Source organism: Bos taurus, chromosome 3 (genome assembly GCF_002263795.3).
Source record: "Bos taurus isolate L1 Dominette 01449 registration number 42190680 breed Hereford chromosome 3, ARS-UCD2.0, whole genome shotgun sequence".
Taxonomy (NCBI): domain Eukaryota; kingdom Metazoa; phylum Chordata; class Mammalia; order Artiodactyla; family Bovidae; genus Bos; species Bos taurus.
This window is the reverse complement of record NC_037330.1, coordinates 70,440,818-70,453,980: the sequence shown is the minus strand read 5'-3', so window position 1 is coordinate 70,453,980 and position 13,163 is coordinate 70,440,818. Positions and strand designations below refer to the sequence as shown.

General features: G+C 36.7%; 1 protein-coding gene across 5 annotated transcripts in view; it reads left to right on the top strand.

Moving 5' to 3' along the window:
• The window catches only part of TNNI3K (TNNI3 interacting kinase), a 346,902-nt gene that overhangs the window by 102,659 nt on the left and 231,080 nt on the right, over positions 1–13,163 (top strand). For all 5 annotated transcript variants that reach the window (XM_059884731.1, XM_024989528.2, XM_024989529.2 and 2 more), the window contains 5 exon segments: positions 790–928; positions 6,471–6,615; positions 6,702–6,806; positions 11,328–11,422; positions 12,018–12,167. In XM_059884731.1, coding sequence (XP_059740714.1) covers positions 790–928; positions 6,471–6,615; positions 6,702–6,806; positions 11,328–11,422; positions 12,018–12,167 — 634 coding nt within the window.

Here is a 13,163-nt window from a genome sequence, read left to right as displayed (position 1 = left end):
GTTTCGGTTTTTTGGCTGCAAGGCATGTGGGATCTCAGCTCCCTGACCAGGGATCATACCCACACCCCCTGCATTGGAAGGCAAAGTCTTAACCCCAGGACCACAGCAGAAGGCCCTCAGTGGTCAAGAGTTTTGAGGAGTCCTCCCATAACTGATATTTTAATGGCACAGATACATCTTAACTTATCTCTTGGGATCACTGTGATGACTTCTGAAATTCCCAGAGGAGACAATGTCAAGTTTAGAAAAAGTATTTGAAAAATTCCTAAGTGGATGTGTAAATAATTTGGACAAATCCCTTAAATTACCAGAAACAACCCCTGGAAGACTCCTGAGCTGTGAATCTCAACCAGTGTGGGAAGATGCTAAAGGCTAGTGTGGCTATCTCCTGCTTACTCACAAATCAAAACAGGACCTAGAATCCCAGTCACAAGATGACCATTGGTGACCTATGCATGGAGTTGCTATGAATATGAAGAATCACATAAACACTGCTGACTCTGGCCAGAAGAAGATTTTAAAGAATTGTTTAGAGATGATTATGGGTGACTTTAGAGAAGACTGTTTATGTACAGTGAAGACTGAACTCTGAAATTGCTCCAGTTTTTAATTTCTTGCTAGGTGATATAATAATAAATACCTTATTGTTTAGGCCAATTGAATTAGGATTTTTTTCATGCAAAAATTAACCAAAAGAACATCTTAATGATATGTCTCCTTCCATACTGCTGAAAGCTTTGCATTATTATTTGACATTTGACACTAATCTCAAATGCTTGGATCCTTTAGGTAACTCGCCTCCTTTTGAAATTTGGTGCTGATGTAAATGTAAGTGGTGAAGTTGGAGATAGGCCCCTCCACCTAGCATCTGCAAAAGGATTCTTTAATATTGCGAAACTCTTGGTGGAAGAAGGCAGCAAAGCAGATGGTAAGATTATGGTTAGAAGAAGAATTTTGCAGTCTTTTACTTTATGTATGCTTTTTCTTCTACTTTACTTATTTACTAGAGAATAATCTTGAAGTTGATTAATTCTAGTTTTCATGTCCTAATTTGTACCTCAAGTCATAATTTATTATTTTAAATATATTAATTAAACCTATATGTTAATCCTTCTTTGCATATTTATTTCAACTTAATATATTAGGTATGACCATAAAAGTAAGGGGTTTTCTTAAGCTTTTCCTACTTGTTGTTACTCACTAATCTTTTTTTAATTGAGGTAAAACTTACATGTAGCAAAATTCTCAAATCCTAACTGAGTATTAAGTGAATATTTCCTTTTGAATACACCCACACAAAAGCCTCCAAGACCAAGATACAGTATTTTTATCTGGAAGGTTGCAGATATTTCACCTGGAAAGATCCTTTGTGCCCACTTCTTAGTAAATAGCTTTCACCACCAAAGGTAATCAATATTCTGGCTTCAATTATTGCCATAGGTTAATTTTTTTCTGTTTTTTAGAAAATGAAGATATATGTATGTGTATATATATATATATATATATATATATAGAGAGAGAGAGAGAGAGAGAGAGAGAATTGCTAAATCAAAGGTCATATACATGTTTAACTTTGGGAGAAATTTCAGACAGCTTTCCAAAATATTTACACTATTTTTCATTCCCAAAGCTATATATGAGCATTCCATGTTACTCCCCACATCCACCTCAGTATTTGAGACTACTATTATTTTAAATGGAAATAGAGTTAGAGTGTGATCAGTTTTGGAAAAAAGCTTTAGAATACACAGAAATATTTTAGATGCATTTAATAGAATAAAATTTTCTGCAACTTTTTTAGTTTTTTAATCACAAAATGTGTTTTGGAAAATTGAAAGTTTTAAAGAAAAGCACTTTATTTCTCTTTTTTTATCTTCCTCACAAACTTTATTTCTTGACACAGATTCACTCAGAGTTACATCTTGTTGTTAAATTCTCTCAGGCATATCCAGTCTTCTTCCACTGACCCTCAAGAGACCTAATTAAAAGCCCAGCTGTAAGAACTGCTGGCCTTTGCAGCAGAAATGATGCACATTTCCAAAAGCACAAGGTTGTCAAAGCTCTAGAACTGCCATTTCCTTGGTCCAAGGTTGAGATTGATATTCAGTTAATAAAACTAATCGATGTTTCCGTCTACTCATAAGGAAAACACAAAGGCTCCCAGGGACAACTGTGCCAAGAGGCTAAGGCAGTTTCATTTCCATGTTGGAAACAGGACCGTTTCATTTGGCAATGTTTGAGAAATGTAGTTTCTATCATTTTCTGAGCCAGTGTACAGTAACTCAGGAATTTTTCTATAGCATTATCATAAACAACCTGTGTTGTCAGGATGCAAGGAGCGCTGTTCCTTGGACCTTATTTAAGCAGTCTCTTTGATTCTGTTGTTTTAGAATAGTCAGAAGTACACCAGTGTGAATCACTGAGCACGTAATTGTTTCTGAAACTGCCTCACTTTTCCAACGGGTCAGGAACTGCTCACATTCTTCCTTTTATTATCAATGCCAACCTCAGCCTTTTATTCCTCTGAACAACTCCAAAGCTCAGTGGTGTCAAAATGAGTGTCATTTATGATCAGCATGTCTCCAGGATCAAAGGACTCTTCTACAAAAGGCATTGAAATGTGTGCTGCACCCGTATTCCCAGTACATACCGGCATCATATGATATAATTTTTAGCATTTTCTTTCTGACTCACAGAAGCACTCTAATGCCTCCTACTCAATCATTTAAAAAAAAAAAAATCAAGAGACATGACTCAGATTTCTAAGCATTGTATTTCCTTCTAATACACAATTGATATTTAAGTCCCTTTTGCACTTAAACCAATTGCAAAGAATAAACCAGAAAATCTTTAGTGCTAGTGGATGCTGCACAAGATTTATTATCAGCTAGTTCACTTACTCTAAAATATATCTAAGCCTTCAGATGATTTATTTTAGGTTTGAACCTTGCCTGTGGTTAATGGACATAAGGGGAGGAGTAAATGAATGACCCCAAAAGAAGCACAATTTGAAATCTGGTATTTACATTATGTTCGCATGGTAACAGAACATCACAAATGAAAATAAATTAAGGTTATAAAATTAACCAAAATATAATTCCAAAAGCATGTTCAGCATGTCTGGGAGACTGACCTATTCAGTCACATATGTTCTAAGTCCCTAGTCTTCTTTATACCTTGTAGGGAAATGAAAAAGGAGAAACACAATGCTTGTTGATTGAGATTGAAAAGATCAAATATTTCTGGACTCCATAAAAAGAAAATAGAGATACAGTTCTTTTTGTATCTGTAAAAATATAGATACAAAGTTAAATTCTTTTTGTATTTGTAAAAATAGAGATACAGTTAAAAATGGAAAATTTTAAGTTTAGAAACTATTAATTTCTGTAATCTGATGAAGATATAATTTTGTTAACATGGACATGGATATCAGAAAAAGTCACAAAAGTTTCTAGGACATGGTTAGTAAAGACAAGTAATTTATTTTTAAAAATATATCTTGTCAAAACTATCACACAGATTTATTATCACACTGAAAAATTATTTAAGATACATTTGCAAGTTGAGTTATTGGGATGTGCTAACATTAATGGGTTACTATGGAAGCATTTATTCTATCTTTAAGATCAATGAGCAGAATTAAGCAGGAAGTAGCATCCATCTACCTACATATTCATCTACTCTTCCTTTCAAAATACACTACTGAACACATATGCTCTTCAAGGTAGAGGACTAGTGACCACATATTTTTCTAATAATGATTTACATGTATTCCTTTGTTTAAATTTTTCCTTTACTTAGACCTCTAAATTATGTATTAAGTTAGAGCAAACAGAATATCATACATTCAGTTTTCCTCAGATAATAATAATAATATATGTATTTTTTTATCTTTGCAAATTGGTCTATGAAAAAATTAAGGTATCAGAATGGCTGAAGCAGAAATGGAGTTATATATAATATATAAACTCTGCATCTGGTCCAGATTTCTCCTGGCTTATCCCTTTGGTTGGTATTAATATCTTCTTTGATGGGAATAATGTCCAGGCTACTGAGGATAATTTATCAAGGAAATAATCTGCTTTGAAGTTTATTGATTCAACTAGAGAACAATGTTGGGTGGGACCAGAGATGGCCAAAGGAAAATCATGAATTAATGGAATATTGTGCTTTATTCTGTTTTACAATGTCCCCTCTGGACCTCAAGAATCCTCATGTGACCTCCTGATTCCCTGGGCTCCCTACTGTTCTCAAGCATTGACTCATGGTATTGACTTTCCCTGACTTCCAACAGAATATGAACAAAGAAAAAGAATCTTTAAAAGGAAGATAATCAAAACACCCAGGCACATTCTTCTGAAGGAAGAGTGTCCTTCTGAGCCACTCATTAATATAAAAGATTCAAAGATTCATTTTTCAATAACAGCCCTGAGAGGAGGAGTTCAGTAACTTTGTTAAAGATTTCTTTTTGGCTTAAGATCTTATAGAACAATAAAATAAGAATCATTGTCTACAAATATAGCAGCTGTAAGGCCTACAGTGCTTATTAGATGTTAAATGATTATTCTATTTGAACTTTGAAAAAAAACTAGTATCTTGCCTTTCTTTTCCTTCCTATTGCTTATTATTAAAAGAAAATCTTCCCATAAACTTTTTTGGTTCAACAGATGATTTCTATTACATACAATAATGAAAATGAATGTTAAGGGCTATTTTTTTTCTATTTTGAATAAAGCCCTCTATACAGATGGACAGAGTAATAAAATAACAAAAAGTGGCTGTAGAGCAGTTGATCTGATTATTTTTAATTTTAAAAATTGTGCTAAAGCAAATCCAAAATTTAGCAGCTTGGTGTTGACTTGTATTACTTCAAGCCTATAATTATTGACTATTCAACTAGATTGTAAATTATTTGAGGGCATAGACTCTATGCATTTATACCTTAATGGCCTTAGCATTTGGTAAATTTCTAAGAGGGAAATTAGTAAAAAGGGAAAGTAGACATTTTTATTAGATGTCTAATATGTGACGGCCATCATGCTAGATACTTTCCCAAAATTATCTCCTTTAATCCTTTCAGCATCTCTGCTGCCCAACAATGTTATTCCATCAACTGATAAGAAATCAATATCCACAACACCTAGCACAGTGCTGGTGCATATTGATCATTTATTACTTGTTGAGGAATGACTGTGTCAGTCAGGTGTTCTTATTTTCCAGATTTGGAAACTAATGCTTGCTAATTTAAACATGAAGGAAATATATTACATTGTATCAATTATCGTAGAATCTTCCCCAGAACAGAGTAGAAAACTGGATTTGGCATTCTCACAGTGAGAAATGGTGTCCAGAACCACACTCCCCAAATTAATCCTTTGAAGGCACACTGCCGCCCCTGCTAACATACACACCAGCACTTGTGTTTCTGGCACCAACAATGCAGGGTACCCAGTCTGTGGCTGGAAACACTAGTACTGGAAATTAGATGGAGCTATTCCACCTCTGCTACTTTCCCAAAACAGATGAGACTCTGCTTTTGTATGTCATGAGCTCTGATGTAAGAGTCTGAAGTAACATTTTGAATAGAAGAGCCTGCAGATAAGCACCCAACCATGGCATGGTTGAGTGCGAAAGTGTTGCTATTAAAAACTATGCTAGCGTAAGAACACTAAACTGGGACATATGGTCACCCTGTGCTAATCCTGTGCCCTAACTGCAAAGGAGACTTGGAAAGCATTTTTGCAGCTTCTATGATAAAATGTGATTTTGTTATCTAGTTAGCACTTTCAACATAGGGAATTCCCTAAATGTCAGAAGAGGCTATAAGGCTGGATTGGACAAAGAAAAAGTCAAATGATCATTACCGATTGGACAATTTAAAACTGCAGTTAATGTTAAACAGTTGTCTTGGGTAACACAATTAATGAGGTCTAAATCACTTGTTGCCTTTTCATTATACCATGCTTTGTGTACTACAGTATAACATTTTTCAGTTGAGGGAACATCAGAACCTCCTAAATAGCACCATAAACATACAGCATACTAGGCCTCATGCTAATATATTGGGCCAAAATTTGGGGAAATGATGCTCTGTCCAGAGTCTGAACTTTTTAACATCTTCCATGGGGGATGGAAGGATAATCAGTTTGAACAGTGGTACTTGTGGAAATAAGGCCATGAGTACCTTTTAGATACTTAATAGTTTCCTGAACTCTTTCATTGTGCAAGGCAGATTTGATTAGAAGTGTTCCATAGATTTATGGGAGCTAGAAGAAAGCCTGCTTCATGTGGTAATAGGCTATAGAAGAGAATCATAACTTTTTTAATCGGTTGCACTTAATTTTCTTTATTGTTGTCATTAATTGGTAATTCCAGGAGTCTCTCAGGTACTTAGAAAAGTTCCTGATACTACACATGAGGAGGTTGAGAAATAGAGAATTCTAGAAAACATATCTTTCTTTTGATGACAGTAAATGCTCAGGACAATGAAGATCACGTTCCACTCCATTTCTGCTCTCGCTTTGGACATCACAATATAGTGAAGTACCTGCTCCAGAGTGATTTAGAAGTTCAGCCACATGTTGTCAATATCTATGGAGACACCCCTTTGCACCTGTGAGTATTATGTATCGTTCCATAGGTACTCCAGGTATACTGTGTGTACCTTCCTACTATTCTCAAAATATTTTCTTTATCTCTAGGGCATGCTACAATGGCAAATTTGAAGTTGCCAAGGAAATCATTCAAATATCAGGAGTAGAAAGTCTGACTAAAGAAAACATCTTCAGTGAAACAGCTTTTCACAGGTAAAGGAATATTTAAGCACAATTGCCACTAAGCGAGTACTCTTTGACACTAGAAGTCATGTATGTAAAGCAAGAACGAATAGTGGCAGATGTTACAATCCAAGAGCAAGAGCAGAGGGTGGGCAGAGGATAGGAAGTCCAAGCTAGATGCACGGAAGAAAAGGTAGAGGCAGATGCTGCAGTCAGTACAACAGATGGGGCTGGAGCCAGATGCTGCCTTGCTGGCAGCAGCCACAAAGACAGGGGCTGATGTTGCCAAGGCAACAGGCATGTCAACATCTGTAAGCATATTGCTTCTATTCCATTCCACTCTGCAGAAAGCTGCCAAAAGGAGCAGTGCCCATAATCCTCCTCCGACAAGAATCTCATTACTAGAATTCATCAGCATCAAAAGTGACATTTTTTTTCCTTGCCACTTAAACCTTATGTGCAAATGTATCTACCTATCTAAGACATCCATCTGTCAGCCTGTAAGAGCTTAGTCAGGGTGGCCACCGAGATACATAAGAAGGCATTAACTCCTTGCTAGGAATCCATTAGAGTCCTTTAGAGTGAGCTCTGGAAAAGCACAGTGGAGGAGCATCTAGGTTTGGAAAAGTTGTGACTAAGAAAGAAAGAAAAGAGAAGGAGAGAGGGAAGAAAAGGGCTGATAAAAACTCAAGAGTCATAGGTCCCTAAAATGTCCCAAAGGAAGGCAGATATTCATATAATTTAAAACCCTCATTAACAGGCTACTGTTTTGCCTATTAAATAAAAGCATAGTCATTCAAATCGAGTAAACCTTGAATATAAGATACATTCACCCACATATTGCAGATCTCCCAGCTGGTTTGTAACACCTAAAACATGTATTTGACACTACTGTGTTATTTATATAGTGTCTGTACCTTACTGGTGAATAATAGAAATGAGAGACTAACTACTGATTAATACTGAACTAAAATTAAGCTTATACTTCTGCCTCAGGCATCAGTGTGTCAAATTTCACTTGGATTTCCAGATTTGTCTTACCAGCCAAAGAGGTCAGCCAAAGGGGAGGTGAAGACAACTTCCGATTATGGAACAGTGAATATGTGCTGGGTGATTTGCATCCATTATGTCATTTAATCCTCATCACCATTTTATGAAGTTGGATTTACTATCCCTTTTTTTACCAGTGAGAAAATTGAGGCTCAAGAAAACTAACTTGCCGAAGATTCTTATGGCTAGAAAATTATGTATTAAATGCCTCCTGCTGCTGCTAAGTCACTTAGGTCGTGTCTGACTCTGCGACCCCATAGACAGCAGCCCACCAGGCTCCCCCGTCCCTGGGATTCTCCAGGCAAGAACACTGTAATGGGTTGCCATTTCCTTCTCCAATGCATGAAAGTGAAAAGTGAAAGTGAAAGTGAAGTTGCTCAGTTGTGTCCCACTCTTAGCGACCCCATGGACTGCAGCCTACCAGGCTCCTCTGTCCATGGGATTTTCCAGGCAAGAGTACTGGAGTGGGGTGCCATTGCCTGCTCTGATTAAATGCCTAATTCCAAATCCTGTGTTTTTATGTATCTTCATGTTCATATTATTTTGAACATTTTGAACCAAAATATTTTGCCTGTTTTCTACACATTCTGTCACAGAACAGATGCATGGATTCTTTAGATCATGCCTTCAGTCAAAGTGGATCGTGGAATTTGTCCCCAAAGGGGGCAATCGGGAGAACTGATATTTGTGAGGTACTTAAGTCCACTTTTTCCAATAGGTCATTCTTATGGAAGCTGACACCTCAGTCTAGTTTTCAAATCCTTCTGCTACTCTGTGCACACACTGAAACCAGTTATAATCTGAGGATTATCATCACCTTCAGAAGATTGTCCATAGGAGAATATTAGTGGTGTTGTTCAGTTGATCAGTCATGTCCGACTCTTTGTGATCCCATGGACTGCAGCACACCAGGCTTCCCTGTCCATCAACAACTCCCGGAGCCTACTCAAACTCATGTCCATTGAGTCGGTGATGCCATCCAACCATCTAGTCCTCTATCATCCCCTTCTCCTCCTGCCTTCAATCTTTCCCAGCCTCAGGGTCTTTTCTAATCAGTTGGCTCTTCGCATCAGGTGACCAAAGTATTGGAGCTTGAGCTTCAGCATCCGACCTTCTAATGAATATTCAGGATTGATTTTCTTTAGGATTGGCTGGTTTAATGGCCTTGCAGTTCAAGGGACTCTCAAGAGTCTTCAACACCACAGTTCAAAAGCATCAATTCTTTGGTGCTCAGCTTTTTTTACAGTCCAACTCTCACAGCCATACATGACTACGGGAAAAACCATAACTTTGACTAGACAGACCTTTGTCAGCAAAGTATTGTCTCTGCTTTTTAATATGCTGCATAGGTTGGTCATAACTTTTCTTCCAAAGAGCAAGTGTCTTTTAATTTAGTGGCCGCAGTCACCATCTGCAATGATTTTGGAGCCCAAGAAAAGAACGTCCACCACTGTTTCCACTGTTTCCCCATCTATTTGCCATGAAGTGATGGGACCGGATGACATGATCTTCATTTTTTGAATGTTGAGTTTTAAGCCAGCTTTTTTACTCTCTCCTCTTTCACCTTTATCAAGAGCCTCTTTAGTTCCTCTTTGCTTTTTGCCATAAGGGTGGTGTTATCTACGTAGCTGAGGTTATTAATATTTCTCCTGGCAGTCTTGATTCCAGCTTGTGCTGCATCCAGCCTGGCATTTCACCATGATGTACTCTGCATATAAGGAGATTAGTGAAGTGAGTTAAAAGTATGTACTCAATTGTTTTATTTTGTGCAAACCTGTGGCTACTAGGAACAACATATTATTTTTATTCTATTCATTTTACGTACATATTTATTAAAAAAAAACACTCCTTTTACATGAAGAGCTCACTACAATTATGGTTTTTTCTATGTACAAATCACAGTGCTTTGCACATAGCACTCGGTACATTTCTGTTTTTATTCTCATATGCTATATGTACACACATTTGTATACACACACTCGCATATATATATATACATGTATGTATGTTCAGAACTTATAATTTCCTGTAAATAGTTACTTTGAAAGGAAACAATGAGGGAATTCAGACAAACATTAAAAGTATAGTGTTAAGAGTCCTATTTGTAATACAAATAACTAATGGTGATAGGATCTATTACACTGATAGTGACTTTATTCACTCAACTATTCAAGAAAGACTTATTAAGGACCTATATTGTGTTGTTGCTGGTAGGAACATTGACATGACACAATCCCTTCCCTCCTTAATGGAACTCTGTTGTAAGGCATCAAAGCACACACAGGTGTATCCATTACCATAACACAACATGAAAGGCGCCATAAACTGAACTAACAAGGAAGCAGAGGAGATAACAATGAACTCAACTTTTGGTCCATGAGAAGACTTCATAGAGGGAACATCAGTTCAACTAGATAAATAGTGGCATTTATTTAAAGAAAATAATAAAATTCTACAATAGAAGAAGGATTTAGGCAAAGTCATCCCAGGAAGAGGAAATAGTAAGACTCAGTCAATGTCTTCTGGAACAAACCTGGAAGGAAAAAACCCTGTTTTTCTGTACTGTCCCATAACACACAATACCTCACTTCCAAACACAGGATACCAGCTGCATATAAGGGTTTTCTACACCAAACAGTTCTCCAGTTCTCTGGAGTCACTGAGTGTGTGTCCTGCAGTTCAAATTATTTTTGACACTACCTACCTGGAATTAGCATCAGATCTCACAGGGCTGTCTCTCCTGCTTCAGATGCAATCACAAGTGTAATGTTTCATTTAAATTTCTCAGAACCTTCCTGGGTTTCTTCATTCCATTCAGTTTCCCAGCAGAATGCCTAGAAAAGAAGTCATATCATAAGAACTATTTAATAATTAATAAGAAAATGCTAGAAATTTTATACAGCTCCTTTCTTAAAGGCTCATCTTTGAGAATCTTCAGGATTGTATTGCTTTCTGTGCTTTTTTTTCTTATCACCCCTGCTTCTCTCTCCCTTCCTCCTTCTCTCTTTTCTGGCTTTTTGGCGCTCTTATGTAAACACCAGCATCTAAAATAGCCTGGGTAAATCAGGGCTGCTTTAATTTTCTAGAGCTACCATAACTAAGTACCATGCCCTAGGTGCTTTGAACACCAGAAATGGATCTTCTTATAGTTCTGGAGTCTGAAAACTCAAGATCAAGGTGTCAGGTTTGGTTTCTCCTGAGACCTTTCTCTTTGGAATGTCAATGGTCACCTTCTTTTCTGTCTCTTCATGAACTGTCCTTCTGTCCCTGTCCTAATCTTCTAATCTTTCCTTCTTATAAGGACACCAATCATATTTGATGAAGGCCCAGCCCACCCTAATTAATCCACTTTTGCTTAATTACCTCTGTAAATTATACCTCTTTAAATTATAGTCACATTGTAAGGTTATGGGAGTCAGAGCTTCAACATATTAAATTTGGAGAGCACACATTCAGTCCATAAGAGAGGTCTTCTATTTACCCTGTGTTATATCTTTGCAGTGCTTGTACTTATGGCAAGAGCATTGACCTGGTTAAATTTCTTCTTGATCAGAATGTCATAAGCATCAACCACCAAGGAAGGGATGGACACACAGGTAAGACTGTGGTGAGGACAACAGTTTCTGATGCATATCTGTGCTCAAGAGAAGTATTGTCAAGAGGGAGGGGAGCAGTGGCAGTGGTCAACCCCAGTGACGAGGAATATTTTATCAATGACATTTTTTAAATTGATGGTGCATTGGTGATAGTAGAAAGCAGACTGACCTTTGGTCAGTTTCATTTTTGTGCAAAAGTATTTACAGTCAATGCATCCATTATGACCTGCATCAGGAGCACACTGATCACACTGTCTTACCCTCGGTTTGCTGCTGAAACAAATTTTTTTTGTTTGTTTGAGGTCTTTATTCTTTGATTTATACAAAGATGCTAATGTTTGTTCTGGTAATTACAGTGGATGTAAAAATACTAAAAAGTGTGCTTAAGCAAAAGTAGTCTCTCTATATATCAAACAGATACTTCTTTAAAGTATGTATTTTTTTCTCAAAGATAGAATTAATTATCTGTCAGAGAACTCAACTTTTGTTATTTATCTCTGGCAACAATGCTATTATGTGGTAATGACTATCTTTTGAAAATTGGGGTTCAGTTTCCCCTTTTTCCTTTCATATTTTCATTCTTATTCTATTACAGGGTTGCACTCTGCTTGCTACCATGGTCACATTCGCCTGGTTCAGTTCTTACTGGATAATGGAGCTGATATGAATCTGGTAGCTTGTGATCCAAGCAGATCTAGTGGTGAAAAAGACGAGCAGACGTGTTTGATGTGGGCTTATGAAAAAGGTATATTTTTCACCATTGCATTGCTGTAGTGATAACATTGAACTGTGAGCACTGCTGATGTCACTACATCAATAGTTCTTTTGCTTCTGTGACTTGTATACTCCCATTTCCTTTGGAGATTGTATTTGAATCACTAGGAATGTGGATCAAAGAGTACAGTAGGGAAGGCAACTTTAGGGCTGCAGGTGAGCCGAAGGCACTTTTGGCATTGGCATTTTGAAGAGAGAAGGAGCTGTCACATTTCTAGTTCCTGGAGAAACAAAACTGTGATAGGCAACGTTAATTACTTTGTTAGAGGAGATGTAGAGCTAGTCTTTACCTCTTATATGGAAGAATTTGGATATGGATTTGAATTATTAAAATTAAATTAATGCAAAGAAAGAATGAACGTGTATTTGTCATATCTAACCCTGCTAACAATGCCCATATTTGAAAAAGTAAGGGAGTCAATGTTCAGTGCTTAAGTATAAACTTATTTGAGCTCAAATTGGTGAAAGCTTGGGTTGGAAGAACATGGGGTTTAAATCAAACTATAATGCTAATCTTAAACAAGTTATTTATACTTGCTGAACTTTAGTTTTTTCATCTGAAAAATGAAGACAGTAGCAACTTCATAAGATTGTAAAGATTAAATGAGATAATGTGTGCAAATTGCTTATCACGTGACTGGCACAAAATAAATACCTAATACTTGGCATTTTGGCAATGATAGTAGTGGTTATAGTAGTAGTCCATAAATAAAGAATGAAAACGAAAACTAATAAATTTTCCTTTTAAGGGAAAGGAAACTAGAGACAATCAGAAGGTAAAATATCATTTTGTCATTTTTATTGAGATATATTATACCACTTAAGCGAGCTCTACATAAACACATAAACTCAAACAGAGTTTAAATCTTCAGGTGAGATGGGACAGTATTGAAATCAGAGAGATACAACTAAATACTGTAAAATATATCAGATTTTGATGTCTGCATTGCCTTATTAGGATGTTCAA